This window comes from Dendrobates tinctorius, unplaced genomic scaffold (genome assembly GCF_039654945.1).
Source record: "Dendrobates tinctorius isolate UK_male_01 unplaced genomic scaffold, ASM3965494v1 ptg000143l, whole genome shotgun sequence".
Taxonomy (NCBI): domain Eukaryota; kingdom Metazoa; phylum Chordata; class Amphibia; order Anura; family Dendrobatidae; genus Dendrobates; species Dendrobates tinctorius.
In genome coordinates this window covers 10,436,216-10,461,406 of record NW_027361810.1, presented here as the reverse complement: position 1 = coordinate 10,461,406, position 25,191 = coordinate 10,436,216, and the positions used below count along the sequence as shown (strand labels likewise).

The following is a 25,191-nucleotide window of genomic DNA, read 5'->3' as shown; positions in this document are numbered from 1 at the left end:
ACCAATATGGCCACCGTTACAGACCGACCCTCCAAAACTTCTGACATGTCAAAAGGTTTCCAAAACTGCAGTTACACTTAAAATAAATATTCATTAGATTTATACAAGTCTTGAGTTCCTGGATTATTGATTTTAGTCTATATTTCTTTGGCTATCTCTATGTAAATGATGTTAATTGCTATAATGAGCGCCATAATCGTTTGTCAATATGTTACTACTGTTAATGAGGAACTCTAGTGGTCAAATTGTAAAAATGTGTTTGTCCTAACGCAGAGGCCTGCTGATCGATAAGATCGGAGACTAGACAACAAGAGATCGGACCACAGCGATCGTCAATTATTTGACGCTGCACAACAGATCTATACATCGTGGATCATACTGGGGTGTTTGGCGCAGGCTCAGTAGCTGAGCCCACTGCATATAGTGCATATTCCGGCTAGATTACATAGCTGACACCTGCCTTTAATAGCAGAGATCAGCGCTACTGCTTATTGCTGCTGTTAACCACTTTAATTGCTGCTCTCAATCACTGATGGCAGCATCAAAGCCCAACGATCTGGTTGGGGCGATTGTTCTGTCACCCAGTGGTGTCATTGCTATGACAGCTGAAAGCCTCTGTGCTTGTCATCTTGGTTCTCCTGCCATAAATGGCGTTATGAAGGTCTGATTTTTTTTTTCTCTTTTACTTTATACAGCACTATACAGTCATGGCCAAAAGTTTAGAGAATGACACAAATATTATATTTTCACATGATCTGCTGCCCTCTGGTTTTTATGTGTGTTTGTCAAATGTTTTTATCACATACAGAAATATAATTGCAATCATATTATGAGTAACAAAAGGTTATATTGACAGTTAGAATGAGTTAATGCAGCAAGTCAATATTTGCAGTGTTGACCCTTCTTCTTCAGGACCTCAGCAATTCTCCCTGGCATGCTCTCAATCAACTTCTGGATCAAATCCTGACTGATAGCAGTCCATTCTTGCAAAATCAATGCTTTTATTTTGTCTGAATTTGAAGGTTTTTTTTGTCCACCCGTCTCTTGATGATTGACCACAAGTTCTCAATGGGATTAAGATTTGGGGAGTTTCCAGGCCATGGTCCCAAAATCTCTATCTTTTGTTCCCTGAGCCATTTAGTTATCACCTTTGCTTTATGGCAAGGTGCTCCATCATGTTGAAAAAGGCATTGTTGATCGCCAAACTGCTCTTGGACGGTTGGGAGAAGTTGCTCTTGGAGGACATTCTGGTACCATTCTTTATTCATGGCTGTGTTTTTAGGCAAGACTGAGAGAGAGCCCATTCCCTTGGCTGAGAAGCAACCCCACACATGAATGGTTTCAGGATGCTGAGACAGTTGGCATGAGACAAGACTGGTGGTAGCACTCACCTGGTCTTCTCCGAATAAGCCGTTTTCCAGATGGCCCAAACAATCGAAAAGGGGATTCATCAGAGAAAATGACTTGTCCTCAGCAGTCCACTCCCTGTACCTCTTGCAGAATATCAGTCTGTCCATGATGTTTTTTCTGGAGAGAAGTGGCTTCGTTGCTGCCCTCCTTGAGACCAGGCCTTGCTCCAAGAGTCTCCGCCTCACAGTGCGTGCAGATGCACTCACACCTGCCTGCTGCCATTCCTGAGCAAGCTCTGCACTGCTGGTAGCCCGATCCCGCAGCTGAAACACTTTTAAGAGACGGTCCTGGCGCTTGCTGGTCTTTCTTGGGCGCCCTGGAGCCTTTTTGGCAACAAGGGAACCTCTCTCCTTGAAGTTCTTGATGATGCGATAGATTGTTGACTGAGGTGCAATCTTTCTAGCTGCGATACTCTTCCCTGTTAGTCCATTTTTGTGCAGTGCAATGATGACTGCATGTGTTTCTTTAGAGATAACCATGGTTAACAGAAGAGAAACAATGATGCCAAGCACCAGCCTCCTTTTTAAAGTGTCCAGTGGTGTCATTCTTACTCAATCATGACAGATTGCTCTCCAGCCCTGTCCTCATCAACACCCACACCTGTGTTAATGGAGCAATCACTGAAACGATGTTAGCTGGTCCCTTTAAGGCAGGGCTGCAATGATGTTGAAATGTGTTTTGGGGGATAAAGTTAATTTTCTAGGCAAATATTGACTTTGCAAGTAATTGCTGTTAAGCTGATCACTTTTTATAACATTCTTAAGTATATGCAAATTGCCATTAGAAAAAATGAAGCAGTAGACTTTGTAAAAATCAATATTTGTGTCATTATCTAAACTTTTGGCCATGACTGTACTGTATGTGGTTCAAACGATCGCATGTGAAGATACCCTACGGGAACTAAAAAATAAAGTGGGGACTAAAATTCCCACTTATATGCATACTGTAGTTCAAGACTACAAATCATCTAGATATGTTTTATTCATGAGTAACTTTCTTTTGTTCATAATTTTAATACACTTTTGTATTTATTTTCTATTTCAGGTATTCGTCGTCCATGAAAAGCCTCAGCAACAAATTCATGCACTTGACAAACTACTCTGTGAATAAAAATAATGTGGATTACAAGGCAAACGCGGATGAGTTCGCCTGTCAGGGCCATAAATGGTACGTGGAGATGGCAGGCATTGCGGGGGGTGCAGACGTTGGGCTAATATCTTGAAAAATTGTTGCAATTCTCCCTTTAAAGGGTCTAATATTGACAAAATAGGTAGCCGCTTCCAATTGGTGACCTCAGATGAGCTAATTTGCATACAGTTTTCCCAATGAGCATTGCCTGACCTATGTCTCCCTAACCAGTGAAGATAATGTGACGGAGGTGCCACTCACACGCTGCCAATGATGAATCTGCAGTATATCCACCGGGATATAGTGAATGATTTATTAAATATTATCGAATAGGTTTACAGAGTTATCGCGTTTCAAGGCCACGCAGGACGTCTTCATCAGGACAGAAACCTCATCAGGTTTCATCATTGGCAGCGCATGAGTGGCACCTCCGTCACATTGTCTTCATCCATCTTGGTCCTTTTGAGATCGGTGTCCTTGCAGCAGCTGTGTGATAATTATATATGCGAGATATGCGTTGCTTTGTAGCAACCATATGAGGTGAGTGGATTCCCTTCCTTCGCTATTGCGCTCTTTTTCCAGTTTTCTCTACTCCCTTACTAGTGGTTTCTGCTTAGAAAGCCAGGACCCTGCTAGATATGTGGACAGGTGGTGAGAGGGACCTCAGCTCATGGTCAGCTCAGCATCCTACTTCATCTCTTGCCATCCGACTTTTCCCTAAACCTACAGGAACATTTAGGGGGGTGATGTGATTAATCTATCCAGACTTTCCCCGCAGGGCTCTGAAAGCATTGTGGAGCTACCTCGACCAGAAAGGTTTCAGCAGCGAAAAAATTTGGGAGAAGATCAAAGAGATGGTGATAAAGACCATTATTGCGTAAGTCGTTAGTGGTGACTTCTTTCTTTTCCTCCCCCCAAAGGCTTTCTACTCCTGAAGGAGATGCTGAGCTGAGAGGGCACTCTAAGGGTACCTTTACACTTAGCGATGCACCAGCGATCCCGACAACGATATGGATCGCTGGTGCATCGCTAAGTGGTCGCTAGTGAGCTGCCAAACAAGCAGATCTCACCAGCGACATAGCAGGGGTCGCTACTTACCTGTCAGATGCGGCGATCCTGACATCCACGCATCGCTCGTCAGCGCCACAGGAAGCACCGCAGGAAGTGGCCGATGAGAAACGGCCCAGGACGTTCTTGTGCGACCAGCGATGAGCAGCGGGGGAGCCGGTCGGAGGTAAGTATCAGACACAGCGATATCGCTAGCGCGTCACAAAACCAGTGAGGTTATAACGATATCACTATGTGTAACAGGCCCTTAACCCTGTTCTTGGGAATGATGGGGGGGTCTTGGTAATTTATCACTCACGTTGTAGATAGGTGATGATTTGCAAAAAAAACTCCCAGATATCTACTAGGGTAGGCAGATCTGTACAAAACTCTCTAGAATAGGTCAATAGCTGATTTTATCTAGGTGTTCTGTACATAAGTTGTACTGATCTGTTTTAGTATATAGTTCTCTTCCTGCTGGATAGGTGATATTTTGGCCAACTCTTTCATCCTACCCAATAAAGCGCTCTCTATAGTTTAGGCTGAAACGATGCAAATATGCACTGGATTTTCCTCTACGTATTCGCTCTCGGAAAATCTGCTGCATTTGGCAGCGCCAGCAAAGTGCACATGATCTTAGGAAATCTCATTTACATGAAATATCGCCTCCGCATAAATTGACATGATTTTATGAGTTTGAGATCATGTGGACGCTAATTGGCTGCAGCGCTTACACCTTCCCTTGGACTAAAGTCAGTTATCCGGTGGAAGTGTGAACGCTGCTTCCCATCAGTGGTCATCAATAGGCTGCAGCGCTCGCCTAGAACAAAAATGTCAGCCAACAAACCAGCCTCCGACATCTCTGGTATTGCAACGGTGTAGGATGTGACTGGAAGATTTTATTTTCTATGGGGCAGCATTGCATTTAGGAAGGGGGTGTTCAAGTAGTGGACAGCACCATTAATCTACTATTGCGTCTGGCTCATAAATTGCATGTAAAACTGGCAACATATGTATTTTTTAGCATAAACCCTTTCCTAAGCCGGTGGTTCTGCGGCACTTGCGTGGATTTTGTCCCCTTATTTGCAGAAACGTTTTAAACTAATTCAATCTCTCCTTGTTCTGGCCATGGCAGATGGTTATAATGAATGTTTGTCCACAGATACGGCAGCAAGAAAGTGTAAATGACCTCTTTATTTTATTTTTAAGGTCTGAGCCTTATGTGAACAGCCTTATGAAGATGTACGTCCAGCACCAGTACTGCTGCCACGAACTGTTTGGATTTGATATCATGTTGGACGAGAATCTGAAGCCGTGGGTTCTGGAGGTGAACATCTCTCCAAGGTGACGTACTCGCCCTGTATTTACACCCGCTATTACCGCTGCACCCAGGAAATACAGCTCAGGGCTGATCTACATGACCGCACAGCGGCCATATTTTGTCATCTGTATTATTGCCTAGTCCCGACCCGACCTCTTGTCTCATGACACAAACTATCGTGTGTCAATCTCATGAGACCCTTGGTTGTGCCAGGAATAGCAGCAGTTCTATAAATGAGTAAAAAGGTCCACTATACGGCTGTGAGAATTGGCCCCTTCTCTGTTAAATGCAGATATACCAGGTGTATAACACAGCTCCACACATCCGCCCTGGACAGGTAATGTACGTGTATGTCACATCGGGAAGTCTTTAAACGGCCATTTAAAAAAAAAAAAAAAAAAATTAGTCTTGATGCAGAATAGATTGTATAAATTTGAGGAAAGTCTCAGTACTGGAGGTTTATGATGTGAAGTAAAGATTGTGGGGGCAAGGAGGTTTCTGTACTTCCAGTCAGCAATCCCTGTGGGGGGCGCTGCTGTCCTCCCATCTCCTTTTTCAAGCAGAGATTGCATTTGACTGCTCAGCAAATGGATTGGAGTAAAGCTGGATTTACCCTGGACGATTTCCTAATGATGCTCGTTTCACAATGATTGGGCAGTGTAAACAGGTTGCTGACCACAAGGTGCTCATTTGTCAGTTGAGCTGATATTTTGGCTGGGTTGTCAGCAGCACATGGTCCAGAGTAACCAGTATGTGCTGCCGAGAACAATGCAGCATCTATACACAGAGCAATTTATTACCAAGCGTCCTGTGCATGTAGGAAATGCGGTCGTCCTATGTAAGTAGACCATTAAATGGCCGCGATAAGCGAACAATTAGCCCATCGGTGGCCGTATAACGCTGTAATCCCAAGTCCCTTTTAAGTTGAGGGTGGGGATTCTTTAATCTGCGGAGCTGGAGTTTGTATCATGTCTTGTTTGGACAGCCATCCTGTTAGTACATGGAAATATCATCCTGCTGAGGTAATGAAAATATCTATCAGCCTTCAGCCACCCAGAGACTCCCAGATGTCCTCTATAGACTGTCGGGAACATGCCAGCAATGTCAGTAATGCTGTATGGGATTTGCACTTAAAGGGATAGGACTCCTCTGTGCTCCTAATCTATGTGCACAGTGGCTCTTACACGTCGGCTTTCCTTTTTAGACACCTGCCGTCACGTTTTCTGCATTGCGTGTGAGATCGGCTATGTCCACATAAGACTGATTAAGATCTGTTGCAGATCTGCCGCAAAACCCTTATTGTATTTCATGCAGATTTTGTTGGGAATTTGATGTGGATTTTACAAGACGAAAAATCCATTACATCTGAACGAGCCCTCAGGAACTGGTAAAATCTATGTAGATTACCGTGGCTTCCCCAAATACTACAAGAATGGCACCTGGGAAGTCTTATCGCCTGGTTTCTATCTCTCGCCGGCTCACGTTATTTTCTCTTTGCCACAGTCTTCATTCTAATTCACCTCTGGATGTGAAGATCAAGGGTCAGATGATTCGGGACCTCCTGAACCTCGCCGGCTTTCTACTCCCCACTAAAGAGAATGCAAATCTGAGCTCCAGGTGAGTGCAAGGGGGCGGCCGACCAACTCCAAAGAGAAAACGCCTTCTATAAACCTGGAATACCTCTGTGTGCACGAAGGCGTAAATGCGTCCAGAACTGTGTGACAAGCAAACTTTCCAACCTATTCCGCTCCCCATAATGTGGTAGCAGGCGATCGGAGACGAGGATGTTAAAGACTTCATCATTATAGATATTATTCTTATATTTGCAATGCATCAAAAATAAAATGAAGTAACTTTTCAAATTAACACTTGCGTTAAAAAGAAATGTCATGTTCATGTTTACAGCTCCTGTGAAGACCTGTGTGTGTGTCTATAGCTAGACTACAAACATGGCCGGTGTAGTCGTTTTTTTTTTTTTTTCTGCAGGCATCTCCTCCTCTTCAATCTGTCTGCTACAGTCAGAACTCGGGGAAGTAAAAGTGGACTGCAGGATCAGACTGCACAGGGTTTGTTTGTAGTCTGTTACCATGGAGACACATAGGTCTGCATACAGTGGGTACAGAACGTATTCAGACCCCCTTTAAATTTTTCACTTTGTTTCATTGCAGCCATTTGGTAAATTCACAAGTGCCTTTTTTTCTCATTAATGTAGACTCTGTGCCCCATCTTGATTGAAAAAAAAAAAGAAATGCAGAAATTTTTCCAAATTTATAAAAAAAAAAAAAACCTGAAATCTCCCATGGTCATAAGTATTCAGACCCTTTGCTCAGTATTGAGTAGAAGCACCTTCTGAGCTAGTACAGCCATGAGTCGTCTTGGGAATGATGCCACAAGTTTTTCACCCCTGGATTTGGGGATCCTCCGCCATTCTTTCTTGCAGATCCTCTCCAGTTCCGTCAGGTTGGATGGTGAATGTTGGTGGACAGCCATTTTCAGGTCTCTCCAGAGATGCTCAATTGGGTTTAGGTCAGCGCTCTGGCTGGGCCCGTCAAGAATGGTCACAGAGTTGTTCTGAAGCCACTCCTTTGTTATTTTATCTGTGTGCTTAGGGTCATTTTCTTGTTGGAAGGTGAACCTTCGGCCAAGTCTGAGGTCCAGAGCACTCTGGAAGAGGTTTTCATCCAGGATATCTCCGTACTTAGCTGCATTCATGTTTCCTTCAATTGCAACCAGTCGTCCTGTCCCTGCAGCTGAAAAACACCCCCATAGCATGATGCTGCCACCACCATGTTTCACTGTTGGGATTGTATTGGGCAGGTGATGAGCAGTGCCTGGTTTTCTCCACAAATACCGCTTAGAATTATCACCAAAAAGTTCTATTATCGTCTCATCAGACCAGAGAATCTTATTTCTTATAGTCTGGGAGTCCTTCACGTGTGTTTTTTTTTTTTTTTCTCCTTCGTCTCATTGGGGGACACAGAGACTGTGGGTGTGTGCTACTGCCGTCTGGAGGCTTACACTAGGCATACAAAAAACAAGTTAGCTCCTCCTCCACCGCATACACCCTCGCCCCTATAGCGGGCGGAAACCAGTTTTTTGCTTAGTGTCTTTGGAGGCACACGCAGTCTGGTTTCTCCAGACTAGGTTTCTTTTTCGGTTCTCACTATGAAGAGGAGATAGAGGCGACGGATTCTATAGAAAGGGTCCGATCTCCCCAAACCATCAACGGGTGAGCACGCGTTGAGCATCACTCCGCGTATCCTTTCCCTCACCGAGGGACACCTCTGGGACTTTTCCCCAGACATCTATTTTTCGTGTTTGTTATTTTTTGAAGACGAGAAGGGGCAACGCATCCTATAGAAAGGATCCGATTTCCCCAAACCAGCAACGGGCGACTACGTGCGAGAGTCCCTCCACGTCTCCTCTCCCGCGACGTGGGACACTATGCCAGACTTAGCCCTGTCCACCCCTAGGTATGGAAACCATGGGCTTGCACACGGGCACAAGACTAGTCTGTGCGCCCCCACTGCTCCACCAATGCTTGACGGCGGTGCTGCACGGCGGCGGACGGTCCCTCTCCTCGCCCCTACAGGGCAGACGGAGTTAGGGTGCCTGCACCGTCCAAGAAGGAGACTAGCAGGTGCGGAGGGCCCTGGGCGCAGAGTCAGGTGGAACAACCACCACCCCCCCAAATACCTGGGGCAGAGCGGGCAGTGGCTGCACAGGAGGTGGAGGAGAGGACGTCGCTGGGGCCCGGCGTTTGGACCCCAGGTGGGTAGCGCCATTAATTTAGCCCGCGGCTTCGGCCTAGGCCGCGGGCGGAAGTGGGCGGCAGCGCTCCGGCCGCGTCTTAGGCGGCGTCGCATCGGCGTTACAGGATCCGGGGCGGGGGGGTATCGTAATTTAGGCCGCGGCTCCGGCCTGGTCCGCGGGCGGAAGTCCCGCCCTCAGCGCGGCGTCCGTCGGCGTCACTTCCGGCGCCGTCCCTCTCCTGGCAGGGCGGGCGCCGGATAAAATGGAGTCCCCCGACGGCAGTCCGGGGTAGGCCGCAGGAAGCGTAGTTTACCGCACAAAGCGCGGCAGTCCCCGGAGACCGCCACCAACGCAGCTGGTGGGACCTTCCACGGCAGGAGCCGGGAAAGGACTTACAGAGGGGTATGTGTGACCCCGGCCTGAAGGCCACGCTAGGGCATATAGGGCTCCCCTCTCCACATTCGCCCTCCTTAAAAAAAAAAAAAAAAAAAAAAAAAAAAAATATATATATATATGAATCTATTTATTTTTCTGGCCTATTCCAGCAGTATGTCTGGAAAAGGTAAAGCGCACACATCCTTCTATGCCGCATGCGTTTCCTGTGGGGTTAGATTCACACGGGCGCAGACCAGTAAATTATGTGAAACCTGTGACACCGAACGCGCCCAGGAGCCCTCCCCCGCAGCAGAGCCCAGGGGTCCGGAACCCCCAGAGTGGGCGGTATCCCTCTCTCGGTCTATGGTATCATTAACAAAGGCAATTGAGACCCTTCAGGTCCCGGATAGGGGTAGAAATGACGGCTCGCCTGGTTGGGAGGGTTCTGCCTCCTCACATGAGCCGCCGGCCTGCAGGGGCCGCACTCTCTCTAGGCAGGCACATAGGAAGAGAACCCATACTGTGTCGCCAGGCCCCTCCGGTGCTTCAGCATCTGCGAGTGTGGCATCACACTCGCCGTCACCCCTTTCAGGGAGCGAGCAGAGCTCAGTAGAGGATGTGGAAGAATCCTTGGACCTGGACACCCCAGGGTGCCGGGAGACGGTGGACAGTCTCATTGAGGCTGTCAACCAGACTCTGGGTATTGATGATGAGGTCACCCTAACCGCAGGGCATAAGGTGTCTTTTAAAAAGGCCCGGAAGCCGCGGAGAGTGTTCAGCACTCATCCTGAGTTCGAGGATATAGTGCAGCGGCACCGGGAACGGCCAGACAAGCGTTTTTCAGGACAGAGGACGCTAGGATCAAGATATCCATTTGCGCCAGAGCTCTGTAAAAAATGGGCAGAGTCTCCGGCGGTGGATCCCCCGGTATCCTGCCTGGCCTCAAGATCCCTGTTATCAGTGCCTAGTGGTTCGGCCATCAAGGACCCCACGGATCGGCTCATAGAGGGATTAGCGCGCTCGGTGTACGAAGCATCAGGATCAGCGCTCTTCCCTTCCTTTGCGGCAACATGGGTAGCCAAAGCCATGATGTCCTGGTCGGACTCTTTAAATGAGATCCTGCAGGATAGAGAGTTGCCAGCAGAGGTGGCCGAGATAACAAGTCAGATCGCAATGGTGGGTGACTATCTAATTAATGCATCCTTGGATGCAGCAAACGCAATCGCCATTAGGAGAGCCTTGTGGTTAAGGCTGTGGCGGGCTGATTCGGTGTCTAAAAAATCCTTGACTTCCCTGCCCTTTCAGGGTAACCGACTATTTGGGGAAGAATTGGATAGACTCATTTCGGACGCAACAGGGGGTAAAAGTAGTTTTCTCCCACAACAGAAAACAAGGACGCCATTTCGTCAGCCTCAGGCGCGTTTTCGGGCATTTCGCGCCCCCGCGTGGACGGCAACGGCCAGTACCCCCGCTCCTGCGCGCTATAACCATGACAAAGAGCGTCAGGTCACCTACAGGACCAACCCGCTGGGTAGGATGCGAGGGCGTCCACCCAGATCAAGGGGGGCCAGGTCCCAGAGGCCCTCTACAAAATGACTCGAGAAGTGCGGTACCCGAGGACAGCAGGATTGGCGGTCGTCTGCGCCGGTTCTGTCACATATGGGCTGCGGTGGCACGCGACGCGACGCATGGGTGACGGAGCTGATATCTTCCGGGTACAAGATAGTTTATAAAACGTCCGCCAACACGATTTTTTCCCTACCGGCTTCCCAAGTCAAGGTCTCGGGCAGAGGCATTACGGGGGGGCCATCGAAGTGCTGCAGCACAAAGGGGTCATCGTTCCGGTGCCAAGGAGCGAAAGAACCCAAGGGTTTTATTCCAACCTGTTCGCAGTGCCCAAAAAGGATGGAGCGGTAAGGCCGGTTCTGGACCTAAAGCTACTAAACAGGTTCATCAGGGTCAGGCATGTTCGCATGGAGTCCCTCCGGTCGGTTATATCCTCCATGGAGAAGGGAGAATACCTGGCCTCAATCGATGTTCAGGATGCTTATTTACACATCCCTATTTTTCCCCCGCATCAGAGATTCCTACGGTTTGCGGTCGAAGGACGGCACTTCCAGTTTGTGGCTCTGCCTTTCGGTTTGGCCACGGCCCCCAGAATATTCACGAAGGTGATGGCGGTCGCCATGGCCACTCTTCATTCCCGGGGCATTGTGGTGTTGCCATACCTGGACGACCTTCTGTTAAAGGGCCCGTCCCGTCCAGCGTGCGAGGAGAGTGTCACCATCACACTGGATACCTTGTCTCGTCTAGGATGGATGATCAACAGGAAGAAATCATTCCTCACACCGGCCCAGAGGATTGTTTTCCTAGGGATGATATTCGATACCTCCCAGGGATTGGTAATTCTCCCTCAGGACAAGGCTCGGGCACTCCGACAGGGAGCTCGAAGACTTCAACAGCCAGGCCTCCATACTATCCGATTCGGGATGGGGGTCCTGGGCAGGATGGTGGCAGCGATGGAAGCAATCCCGTTTGCTCAGTTTCATCTCCGCCCCCTGCAGCATGCTCTTAGCGGCTTGGGACAGGAGCCCGTTCTCGATCACCCGTGCAGGTTGTCCTCTCAGGTCCGACAGACTCTTCAATGGTGGACACGCGATCGGTCGCTTCTGCAGGGAAAGCCCTTTCCTCCGGATCATTGGTTAGTGATCACGACCGATACGAGTCTCCGGTTGGGGGGCAATCTTCCGCCACCACACGGCACAGGGGCAGTGGTCGCCTCAGGAAGCTCGTCTCCCTATCAATCTGTTGGAGATTCGAGCAATACGGTTGGCCTTGCAGCAGTTCCAACACGTGCTAGCAGGATACCCGATTTGGATTCAGTCGGACAACGCCACGGCAGTGGCGTACGTGAATCACCAGGGGGGCACACGCAGCAGGGCAACCATGCGCGAGGTGGGACATGTGCTCCGCTGGGCCGAGAGGAGCCACTCGATCTCAGCGGTTCACATTCCAGGCGTCGAGAATTGGGCAGCGGATTTCCTAAGCCGCCAGGACATCACGGCCGGGGAGTGGTCACTACATCCCGAGGTGTTCCAGCAGATTTGCCAGCGCTGGGGAACACCAGACGTGGACTTGATGGCCTCCAGGAAGAACGCCAAAGTGGGCGTGTTTGTCGCCCGGTCTCAGGATCCGCAAGCAATCGCAGCGGACGCATTGGTGATACCCTGGAACCAATTTCGGCTCCCATACTTGTTCCCGCCGCTGCCACTTCTCCCCAGGGTTATCAGGAAGATCAAGACAGAGGGGGTTCCGGCAATTCTGCTGGCCCCGGATTGGCCCCGACGGGCATGGTACGCGGATCTGGTACAGCTCATCGCAGACGTACCATGGCGGCTACCGGAACGACCAGATTTACTGTCCCAGGGACCGATCTGCCACCCGAACTTAGGGGCCCTGCGTTTGACGGCGTGGCCATTGAATCTTGGGTGCTGACCCAGGCGAGGTAGTCGCGACAATGGTAAGGGCCCGAAAGCCAGCCTCGGCAAGGATCTATTATAACACTTGGAAGGTTTTCTTCCAGTGGTGTCGGGAACACGGGGTTCCGCCATTGTCCTTCTCTGTGCCCAACATACTGGCTTTCCTTCAGTCTGGCCTAGATGCAGGTTTGGCACCAAGTTCCCTTAGAAGACAGATATCGGCCCTGTCGGTCCTGTTTCAGCGAAAGATCGCTACCAATTTGCAGGTCAAAACGTTCCTGCAGGGGGTCGTTCATTTAGTACCCCCTTTCAGAGCACCATTGGAGGCTTGGGATCTTAATCTGGTCCTGTCTGTACTACAGGAGGCTCCGTTTGAGCCACTACAGGATGTTTCATTGGCATATCTATCCAGAAAGGTTGTGTTCCTGGTAGCCATAACATCCATTAGGCGAGTATCAGAGTTGGGAGCGTTATCTTGTAGAGCCCCTTTCCTGACCTTTTTTAAGGACAAGGTAGTCCTTAGGCCTCCGCCACCCTTTTTACCAAAGGTGGTGTCCTGGTTCCATATTAATGAGGACATTGTGCTGCCTTCTTTCTGTCCAGCGCCAGTTCACAGGGTGGAAAAGGCGCTCCACACATTGGATCTGGTAAGAGCTCTCAGGAGATACAGTGGGGCAAAAAAGTATTTAGTCAGTCAGCAATAGTGCAAGTTCCACCACTTAAAAAGATGAGAGGCGTCTGTAATTTACATCATAGGTAGACCTCAACTATGGGAGACAAACTGAGAAAAAAAAATCCAGAAAATCACATTGTCTGTTTTTTTTTTCATTTTATTTGCATATTATGGTGGAAAATAAGTATTTGGTCAGAAACAAGCAATCAAGATTTCTGGCTCTCACAGACCTGTAACTTCTTCTTTAAGAGTCTCCTCTTTCCTCCACTCATTACCTGTAGTAATGGCACCTGTTTAAACTTGTTATCAGTATAAAAAGACACCTGTGCACACCCTCAAACAGTCTGACTCCAAACTCCACTATGGTGAAGACCAAAGAGCTGTCAAAGGACACCAGAAACAAAATTGTAGCCCTGCAGCAGGCTGGGAAGACTGAATCTGCAATAGCCAACCAGCTTGGAGTGAAGAAATCAACTGTGGGAGCAATAATTAGAAAATGGAAGACATACAAGACCACTGATAATCTCCCTCGATCTGGTGCTCCACGCAAAATCCCACCCCGTGGGGTCAGAATGATCACAAGAACGGTGAGCAAAAATCCCAGAACCACGCGGGGGGACGTAGTGAATGAACTGCAGAGAGCTGGGACCAATGTAACAAGGCCTACCATAAGTAACACACTACGCCACCATGGACTCAGATCCTGCAGTGCCAGACGTGTCCCACTGCTTAAGCCTGTACATGTCCGGGCCCGTCTGAAGTTTGCTAGAGAGCATTTGGATGATCCAGAGGAGTTTTGGGAGAATGTCCTATGGTCTGATGAAACCAAACTGGAACTGTTTGGTAGAAACACAACTTGTCGTGTTTGGAGGAAAAAGAATACTGAGTTGCATCCATCAAACACCATACCTACTGTAAAGCGTGGTGGAAACATCATGCTTTTGGGCTGTTTCTCTGCAAAGGGGCCAGGACGACAGATCCGGGTACATGAAAGAATGAATGGGGCCATGTATCGTGAGATTTTGAGTGCAAACCTCCTTCCATCAGCAAGGGCATTGATGATGAAACGTGGCTGGGTCTTTCAACATGACAATGATCCAAAGCACACCGCCAGGGCAACGAAGGAGTGGCTTCGTAAGAAGCATTTCAAGGTCCTGGAGTGGCCTAGCCAGTCTCCAGATCTCAACCCTATAGGAAACCTTTGGAGGGAGTTGAAAGTCCGTGTTGCCAAGCGAAAAGCCAAAAACATCACTGCTCTAGAGGAGATCTGCATGGAGGAATGGGCCAACATACCAACAACAGTGTGGCAACCTTGTGAAGACTTACAGAAAACGTTTGACCTCTGTCATTGCCAACAAAGGATATATCACAAAGTATTGAGATGAAATTTTGTTTCTGACCAAATACTTATTTTCCACCATAATATGCAAATAAAAGGAAAAAAAAACAGACAATGTGATTTTCTGGATTTTTTTTTCAGTTTGTCTCCCATAGTTGAGGTCTACCTATGATGTAAATTACAGACGCCTCTCATCTTTTTAAGTGGTGGAACTTGCACTATTGCTGACTGACTAAATACTTTTTTGCCCCACTGTACGTGTCGAGGACAGCACCTTTCCGCCAGACGGATTCGTTGTTTGTGATCCCCGAAGGGCGCAGGAAGGGCCTCGCAGCCTCACGGTCAACCATAGCCAGATGGATTCGCCTAACCATTCAGGAGGCTTACCGTATTAGAGGCACGCCAGTTCCAGCTGGAGTAAGGGCGCACTCTACCCGGGCAGTGGGCGCCTCGTGGGCGCTTCGGCACCAGGCTTCGGCAGAACAGGTATGCAAGGCAGCAACCTGGGCCAGCCTGCACACTTTTTGTAAACATTACAGTGTGCATACTCAGGCTTCGTCAGATGCGAGCCTGGGCAGAAAAATTCTCCAAGCAGCAGTGGCACACCTTTAAACAGGAAAGCATGCGGCTTGGATCGGTGAGTGTTATCCCACCCAGGGACTGCTTTAGGACGTCCCACAGTCTCTGTGTCCCCCAATGAGACAAAGGAGAAACATGGATTTTTGTGAGTACTCACCGTAAAATCCTTTTCTCCGAGACGCTCATTGGGGGACACAGCACCCACCCTGATAGCCGGTTGGCTCATACTTATTATTTAACATATTTTCTTGTTTAAGACAGGGTGATCCCTTTTTCAGACATATGATTTATTCCATTAAGGCTAATTTTTGTATGTCCTCCTACTACTTTTGCACTAAACTGGTTTCCGCCCGCTATAGGGGCGAGGGTGTATGCGGTGGAGGAGGAGCTAACTTGTTTTTTGTATGCCTAGTGTCAGCCTCCAGACGGCAGTAGCACACACCCACAGTCTGTGTCCCCCAATGAGCGTCTCGGAGAAAAGGATTTTACGGTGAGTACTCACAAAAATCCATGTTTTTTTTTTATCAAACTTTATGTGGACTTTCATACAGTTAGGTCCATATATATTTGGACAGAGACAATATTTTTCTAATTTTGGTTCTAGACATTACCACAATGAATTTTAAACAAAACAATTCAGATGCAGTTGAAGTTCAGACTTTCAGCTTTCATTTGATACATTAACACTGGATGAAGGGTTTAGGAGTTTCAGCTCCTTAACATGTGCCGCTCTGTTTTTAAAGGGGCCAAAAGTAATTGAACAATTGACTCCAAGACTATTTCATGAACAGGTGTGGGCAATCCCTTCGTTATGTCATTCTCAATTAAGCAGATAAAAGGCCTGGAGGTGATTTGAGGTGTGGTGCTTGCATTTGGAAGGTTTTGCTTTGAAGGAAACATGCGGTCAAAGGAGCTCTCCATGCAGGTGAAACAAGCCATCCTTAAGCTGCAAAAACAGAAAAAAAACGATCCGAGAAATTGCTACGACATTAGGAGTGGCAAAATCTAGAGTTTGGTACATCCTGAGAAAGAAAGCACTGGTGAACTCATCAGTGCAAAAGGACCTGGGCGCCCACGGAAGACAACAGTGGTGGATGATCGCAGAATAATCTCCATGGTGAAGAGAAACCCCTTCACAACAGCCAACCAAGTGACCAACACTCTCCAGGAGGTAGGCGTATCAATATCCAAATCTACCATAAAGAGAAGACTGCATGAAAGTAAATACAGAGGGTTCACTGCACGGTGCAAGCCACTTGTAAGCATCAAGAATCAAAAGGCTAGACTGGACTTTGTTCTTCCAGAACTGTGCTGGCTTTTTTTAGATTTTTTTTTTTTAACATTCTTTGGACAGATGAAACCAAGATCAACCTCTACCAGAATGATGGAAAGAGAAAAGTATGGCAAAGGCGTGGTACAGCTCATGATCCAAAGCATACCACATCATCTGTAAGACACGGCGGAGGCAGTGTGATGGCTTGGGCATGCATGGCTGCCAGTGGCACTGGGTCACTAGTGTTTATTGATGATGTGACACAGGACAGAAGCAGCCGAATGAATTCTGAGCTATTCAGAGCCATACTGTGTGCTCAGATCCAGCCAAATGCAGCCAAACTGATTGGTCGTCGTTTCATACCAAAGATGGACAATGACCCAAAACATAAAGCCAAAGCAAGCCAGGAGTTTATTAAAGCAAAGAAGTGGGATATTCTTGAATGGCCAAGTCAGTCACCTGATCTCAACGCAACTGAGCATGCATTTCACTTGTTAAAGACTAAACTTCAGACAGGCCCACAAACAACAGCAACTGAAAACCACCGCAGTGAAGGCCTGGCAGAGCCTCAAAAAGGAGGAAACACAGCGTCTGGTGATGTCCATGAGTTCAAGACTTCAGGCAGTCATTGCCAACAAAGGGTTTTCAACCAAGTACTAGAAATGAACATTTTATTTACAATTGTTTAATTCTGTCCCATTACTTTTGGTCCCTTTAAAAACAGAGTGGCACATGTTAAGGAGCTGAAACTCCTAAACCCTTCATCCAATTTGAATGTGGATACCCTCAAATGAAAGCTGAAAGTCTGAACTTCAACTGCATCTGAATTGTTTGTTTTTTTTAAATTCATTGTGGTAATGTCTAGAACCAAAATAAGAAAAATGTCTGTCCAAATATATATGGACCTAACTGTATGTCTGGCACTGAGAAGAGGCTTCCGTTGGGCTACTCTGCCATAAAGGCCCGACTGGTGGAGGGCTGCAGTGATAGTTGACTTTGTGGAACTTTCTCCCATCTCCCTACTGCATCTGTGGAGCTCAGCCACAGTGATCTTGGTGTTCTTCTTTACCTCTCTCACCAAGGCTCTTCTCCCACGATTGCTCAGTTTGGCCGGACGGCCAGGTCTAGGAAGACTTCTGGTGGTCCCAAACTTCTTCCATTTAAGGATTATGGAGGCCACTGTGCTCTTAAGGTACTGTCACACTAAGCGATATCGCTAGCAATATCGCTATAACTTGTGACGTTATAGCGATATGTCTGATTCTTACGACCCGCTCCCCCGCTGGTTATCGCTGATCGCGCAAGAATGTCCTGGACTGTTTCTCGTCGTCTGCTTCCTGCGGCGCTTCCTGTGGAGAGACGAGCGTGGAGCCGGGCGGGAGGACTCAGGATCGCCAAGTGTGACAGGTAAGTAGCGACCCCCGTCCCCAGCGATGTCGCTGGTGACATCTGCCTGTGTGGCAGCTCGCTAGCGACCACTTAGAGATGCACCAGCGATCCTGACCGCGTCATATCGCTGGTCGGGATCGCTGGTACATCGCTAAGTGTGACAGTACCTTTAGAAACCTTGAGTACTGCAGAAATTCTTTTGTAACCTTGGCCAGATCTGTGCCTTGCCACACTTCTGTCTGAGTTCCTTGGCCGGTTCCTTTGACCTCTTGATTCTCATTTGGTCTGACATGCACTGTGAGCTGTGAGGTCTTATATAGACAGGTGTGCGCCTTTACAAATCAAGTCCTATCAGCTTAATTACACACAGCTGGACTCCAATGGAGTAGAACCATCTCAAGGAGGATCACAAGGAAATGGACAGCATGTGACTTACATATGAGTGTCTGAGCAAAGGGTCTGAATACTTATGACCATGTGATGTTTCAGTTTTTATTTTTTAATAAATTTGCAAAAAATGTCTACGTTTTGTTTTTTTTTCAGTCAAGATGGGGTGCATTTTACATTAATGAGAAAAAATGAACTTTTTTGAATTTACCAAATGGCTGCAGTGAAACAGTGAAAAATTTAAAGTGGTCTGAATACTTTCCATACCCACTGTTAGTACCTGATTTCTCATAAGTCTAGGTGCAGATGGATTAGATTTATAGAATATTCATAGACTTTCATTTTTACTTTTTTTTACTTTTTATTTTTTTAGTGTGTTGGGGAAGGACCATGGTCGTTCTGCAGAGATTGTGAATGAGGAAAAGATGAAGCGGGCACATTACCTCAGCCAGAAGGTGCCGGATAAGGTAACACCAGCTATTGTCCGCATTTATCAGCCATGTTATCTGTAATATTTTATATCCTCTTTGTAACCAAGAAGAAATCCCACAATGACCTGCAGCCCTTAATCCCATCGGTTCCCGTCTGTCTTTCCTGCAGGATCTCTATGCCACAGTCCTGGAGCAGCTGACTGCAGAGGACGTGCGGGTCCTAGTGGAGACTGAAGATGAACTCTCGCGCTGTGGGCATTTTGAGAGAGTTTTCCCTTCCGCCATCTCCTCGAGATATTTGCGCTTCTTCGAACAACAACGGTATTTCAATATTCTCACCAACCAGTGGGAGCAGAAATACTATGGCGGCAGAGAGAAAGGTAGGCTCCCTGGGTCCTTCCACATCCCGGCCGTTCAACCTCTTGTAAGCTACAGTAAATAGCAGTTGCGGCATCTATTTAGTTTCGCAAGGGACGGGGCTTCTTCTGTCAGTCCATTGGCGGCTTTGCAATACTGATTTGTTGCCCTGCCGGCATTCCACAAGAGCCCGTTAGACCCTGCAAGAACATAATAGACTGCATGTCTACCACAGCCATCAAACGGTCATCGTATATAGGGTCATAATCTATGAACCCAAGCTACAGGGCAGAGTCGGCCTCCAGGCTGCAGAACCGATCCAATTTGAAGGGATCCAGCAGCTCCTGATCCCTCCCAGCATCCAGTGATCACATGATTGTGAGGACGATGAGCTATTCCGAAGGCTTTATTGTAGAAAATAAATAGAAGTAGTGTCACCACATCTGTACTGCAGAAATCTATGGTGTTATCTCTACACTGGGGGGGTGTCATTTCTACACAGTTTACCCCTTTAATGACCGCCGACGCCTTTTAACGGCAGCAATTAAGGGACCTTATTCCGCAGTGCTGCTTTTTAACGGAACAGGGCTGTGTTTTGTTTTTTTTTTATTATTCGAATGTGTTCTCCATTATTATTCAAACAATAACACCGATTACCGTATATACACTCGCGTATAAGCCGAGACTTTCAGCCCATTTTTTTTTTAAGGCTGAAAGTGCCCTTCTCGGCTTATACTCGAGTCATTGTTCCAGGGGGCCGGCGGCTGTCACATCATACTCACCCCCTCCTGGCGAGGTCTCTGCACTTCCCTGCTTCTCCGATGGTCTCTGGTGCCAGCAGCTGCTTCTTGTGTTCAGCGGTCATGTGGTACCGCTCACTAAAGTAATGAATATGCATGTGACTCCACTCCCATAGGCGTGGAGCGCATATTCATTACTTTAATGAGCGATACTACGTGACCGCTGAACACAGGAAGCTGCTGGCGCCAGAGACATCGGAGAAGCAGGGAAGTGAAGAGACCTCGCCAGGAGGGGGTGAGTATGACCAGGGGAGCTGTGCCGAGCCATGCATACAGCAGGGGGGAGGATGAAGGAGCCATGCATACAGCAGGGGGGAGGATGAAGGAGCCATGCATACAGCAGGGGGGAGGATGAAGGAGCCATGCATACAGCAGGGGGGAGGATGAAGGAGCCATGCATACAGCAGGGGGGAGGATGAAGGAGCCATGCATACAGCAGGGGGGAGGATGAAGGAGCCATGCATACAGCAGGGGGGAGGATGAAGGAGCCATGCATACAGCAGGGGGGAGGATGAAGGAGCCATGCATACAGCAGGGGGGAGGATGAAGGAGCCATGCATACAGCAGGGGGGAGGATGAAGGAGCCATGCATACAGCAGGGGGGAGGATGAAGGAGCCATGCATACAGCAGGGGGGAGGATGAAGGAGCCATGCATACAGCAGGGGGGAGGATGAAGGAGCCATGCATACAGCAGGGGGGAGGATGAAGGAGCCATGCATACAGCAGGGGGGAGGATGAAGGAGCTATGCATACAGCAGGGCGAGCCACACATACCAGGACAGGGATGAGGGTACAATGCATACCCGACTTATACTCAAGTCAATAAGCGTTACCCAGTTTTCCGTGGCAAAATTAGGAGCCTCGGCTTATACTCGAGGTATATACGGTGCGTTAAAAAAAAAAAAAAAAAATTATTTTTATTTACTTCCTTACTCTTGATCACTGTGATAGACCTTATCACAGCGATCAAAAACCCAATATTTGTCATTTGCTTAATCAGATTAAAAAAATTTATTCTAGAATTTTTCTTTCTTTGCCTTCAGCTAGGGTTAGGCTTGGGGTTTAAGGCTTCTTCAAAAGTAAAAAAAAAAAAAGGTAAAAAAACAAAAGTATATATGCTACTGTGTGTTAGGTTTACTAGTGTTAGATTAGGTTAGTCTGTTTTTTTTGGTTAGGCATTCATATAAAATAAATGATGGCTGCGGAGCGTTCTCCGTGGACCAGGCGTTCACCACGCTTTTCTTCGGCATTTCCAGGACTGACACAGAATATGCTTCTTACCCCCTTTGAATGTTTTCAAATTTTTGTTACCCTAGAAGTCTTACAATTAATTGCCCACCAAACCACTTTATATGCCTGACAATATATTTCCCAAAAACCCACATACCGTATATACTCATGTGTAAGCTGAGTTTTTCAGCACATTTTATTTTGTGCTGAAAACGCCCCCTCGGCTTATACATGGAGTCATTGTCCCAGAAAGCCGTCGGGCGAGGGGGAGCGGCAGGAGACGGCGCCTGTGGCTAAAGCCTGTGCTGCTAAAGAGTGAGAGATGAATATTCACTTCTCTTTTAGCGCACAAGCTCTTTCAGTCAAACTTGTGCTCCAAATTTCAAGTATTGCTCCTCCGCACCGAGCCCGTCTGTCTCCAATCAGAACTTTTTGAATACATGTGGAGTATCGACGCACTCGTAAGAATCTGCGGGGTCCACTGTTTGGTGTTAACCTTTTGCAAAAGTGAAAAAGTTAGAGCTTTATATTTTTACCCTTCGCCACGACAGCACCCACTGGAGGTATCGGATCCGCCCCATTTGGAACAGGAAACCCTACAGGAAAGATAAAAGGGGGCGGGTCCGCCTTTCCTCCTCAGTTTTGGTTTCCTGTTCCAAACGGAGCCACGATATCCTTCAGGAAAGAATACCTGGGCCAGGCATGCAGCCTGTGCAGTCTCCTTGGGAACGGCAGGGGCTGCGGTCCGGAGGCAGCGTCGGGGGAGATTCCGTTAGACGGCTCCCCCCTCGTCTGGTGAGCGAGGGGTGATGACTGGGTCCGGGGATGGCCGCCCCGTCTCACCCAGGAGAGCGCCGGCAGGCACCGGGACGCACCGCTTCTGGGAGCGGTAAGAGAGCCAGTGGCGCAGAAGAAAAAAAAAAAAAAAAAAAAGATGGAAGTCTCTTTTTAAATGGAAGCGCCAGCGGTGGTGGCGGTGCATAAAGAGGGAGACCGCATGGAGAGCGGGGGCCGCGCATTAAAGCGGTGCGGTAGCCGGCCGGCGCACAGTCTCCTGCCCCCCCGGAAGTAATGGTTGAACTTCCGGGGCGGGATGGCTGAGAGAGCGTCGGGCATGCGCGCGGTGATCCCAGGGAGGAGGAGCAACTTCCGGGGGGACGGCAGAGAAGAAAAAAAAAGAGGAGCAGATTATTTAAACAGCGGCGCAGCTGAGCGGCGATGCAGCAATGTCGTCCCCAACGGAAGCACACGCTCCAGCGAGGGATTCTGCAGGAGGTAGCTCCACCAGGGACCGCAACACCGGCCGCAGGAATGAAGCAGGAGAATCAAGGCCTAGGACGTCTCGGCCATCTGATCCGGTAATTTAAGGCTTCACTGGGTGAGTGTGCAAAGTATATACTGTCTACTAAGCTGACCTCTCCTAACCCCCCCCCCCACCTTGGTGTCCCCTTCTAGACCAAGAAAAAGGATAAATCCAAGCATAAAGAATGTGCGCTATGCTCTGAACCTCTCCCTGACTCCTACCCTAAGAAGCTCTGTAAACAGTGCACCAAAGAGACAAAGCAAGGGGCCGCATTGTCGACAAAGGACATTAGAGCTATAATCAGGGAGGAGATACAGGCTATTAACCGCGCCAAAACTCCCTCAGAGACTGGCAGCAAAAAGCAGTTAACCCTCAGCTCAGAGTCAGAGGAAGAAGGGGGGTTAATCTGACTCCTCACTAACATCCTCGTCATCATCAGACATGGAGGGACAGTCATGTTTCCCCCTAGATAGTGTGGACAACCTAGTCAAGTCGGTGAGAAGCACTATGGGGTGTGAGGAACCAAGGGGTGCCCAAGCCGCACAAGACATAATGTTTGCGGGATTGGCGGAAAAGAAAAGGAGAGCATTCCCGGTAATACCGGCAATTAAGGCCCTAATAAAGAGGGAATGGGAAAAAAATGACCAAAGAAGTTTTCTCCCATCAGCCTCAAAAAGAAAGTATCCTTTTAGCGATGAGGAGCTATTAAAATGGACCAAAGTGCCAAAAGTGGATGCCGTTATATCCTCTACTTCGAGACAATCGGCTATTCCAGTAGAGGACGCAGGCTTGTTGGCAGACCCGTTAGACCACAAGGCGGAATCATCATTGAAGAGGTCTTGGGAGTCTACCACGGGTATATTTAAGCCAGCGGTAGCCAGCACATGCACCACTAGATCTATGCTCGTGTGGTTGGACCAGCTGGATCAACAAATCGAGCAAAAGGTGTCCAGAGAAAAATTAAGAGCCGCTATCCCATTGATAAGAGGGGCAGCTGCCTTTATGGCTGATGCGTCAGCAGACACTCTACGGCTGGCAGCAAGATCAGCAGCTCTAGTGAACAACGCCAGAAGGGCGTTGTGGATGAAGAGCTGGAAGGGGGACGCGCAATCAAAGGCTAAGATCTGTGCAACCCCGTGTGAGGGTGAGTTTCTCTTCGGGAAAGCCCTAGACGAGATACTCGCCAAAGCAAAGGAGAGGAAGAAGGCGTTCCCTGACTCTTCTATCCCTTACTATAGGAGAACCTTTAAGAGGCGACCGTTTGGAAGAAGGAGGCAAACGGAAACACCAAATACATGGGCCGCTACAAAAGAAGAGAAACAAAAGGGTACCATGTTCAGGGGTCCAACGTTCCGAAGGGAAAATAGAAATTAAAGAATCAGACCCACCTATAGGGGGTAGATTACGGTTCTTTTATCCAAAATGGGAACAAATATCCTCAAACCCATGGATCTTGAGTATTATTAAAGAAGGAATGAAAATAGAATTCCTTCAAAATCCTTATGATTTCTTTGTCCTAACCCGCCTTAACTCTATGGCCCAACAAAAGGCCCTCGAAGAAGAGATTCGGAGCCTACTATGCAAAGGGGTTTTAGTAGAGGTCCCAGAGGGACAGGAAGGTAGAGGCTTCTACTCTCCCTTATTTTTAATTTCCAAACCAGATGGTACATTTAGAACAATTATTAATTTAAGGAAGCTTAATACGTTTATTAAAAATTATAAGTTTAAGATGGAATCAATCAGATCCACCATAAAGCTTCTCTTTCCAAATTGTGTGATGGCGGGGATTGACTTAAAAGATGCTTACTATCATCTTCCTATCCATAATAGATACCAAAAATATCTAAGGGTCGCAGTGGTATTCGATGGCAAGGTCCGTCATTTTCAATACACAGCCATGCCTTTCGGCCTCTCAACAGCACCAAGAATCTTCACCAAGGTGATGGCAGAGGTGATGGCCTATGTTCGTCAAAAAGATACTTTAATCGTACCTTACTTAGACGACTTCCTAATAATCGGGAACTCAGATACCCAATGTACCGAAAGAGTGGCTGATGCAATCTCGTCTTTGCAGGACCTAGGCTGGATCATCAATATACAGAAGTCCAGGCTCGTTCCGCAATCCCTCCAGATGTTTTTGGGGTTCCAATTGAACTCCATAACCCAGAAATGTCTACTTCCGCAGGTAAAGATTGCACTAACAAAAGAGAAAGTAGAGGCAGCCATAGATAGACCACGCATGTCTCTGAGAGGGGCAATGTCGCTATTGGGGTCGCTAGATTCCTGTGCCCCTGCAGTCCGGTGGGCCCATTATCATGTCCGCACACTCCAGCATCAGATCCTCCAGGAGGAGAGGCGACATCGTGGTCACCTCGAGAGCAAGATAACTCTAACGCAGGAGGTCTTGACTTCTCTGGAATGGTGGTTAGATGATGACCATCTATCCTCGGGAGTCCCATGGGTCATAGTACCATCTAGTATCCTAACCACCGACGCTAGCCCCCAAGGCTGGGGAGCCCATATGGGGAATAGCTTTTCTCAAGGAAGATGGAATAGAGAGGAAAGAGAATACTCGTCTAATTTAAAAGAACTGACAGCAGTATACTATGCTCTACATTATTTCCTTCCACAGCTCCAACAGAAACATGTCAGGATCCTGTCGGACAACACCACCACAGTGGCCTACATAAACAGACAAGGAGGTACTCGATCGGAGACTCTGATGTCTTCTGTGGCAAGAATCTTAGACTTAGCCGAAAGCAATTTGTTGTCCCTCTCAGCTCTTCATATCAGAGGAGAGGACAATCAAGAAGCAGATTTCTTAAGCCGACACACACTTCGGCAAGGGGAGTGGTGCCTCAATCACCAAATCTTCCAGAACATAGTGGCTCTATGGGGACATCCTCAAGTGGACCT

General features: G+C 48.0%; 1 protein-coding gene across 2 annotated transcripts in view; it reads left to right on the top strand.

Moving 5' to 3' along the window:
* TTLL4 (tubulin tyrosine ligase like 4) overlaps positions 1-25,191 on the top strand; it is a 48,166-nt gene that overhangs the window by 16,466 nt on the left and 6,509 nt on the right. For both annotated transcript variants that reach the window (XM_073545437.1, XM_073545436.1), the window contains exons 11-16: positions 2,455-2,577; positions 3,317-3,415; positions 4,795-4,929; positions 6,410-6,523; positions 18,527-18,620; positions 18,754-18,964. In XM_073545437.1, coding sequence (XP_073401538.1) covers positions 2,455-2,577; positions 3,317-3,415; positions 4,795-4,929; positions 6,410-6,523; positions 18,527-18,620; positions 18,754-18,964 — 776 coding nt within the window. The remainder of the gene's footprint in view (positions 1-2,454; positions 2,578-3,316; positions 3,416-4,794; positions 4,930-6,409; positions 6,524-18,526; positions 18,621-18,753; positions 18,965-25,191) is intronic.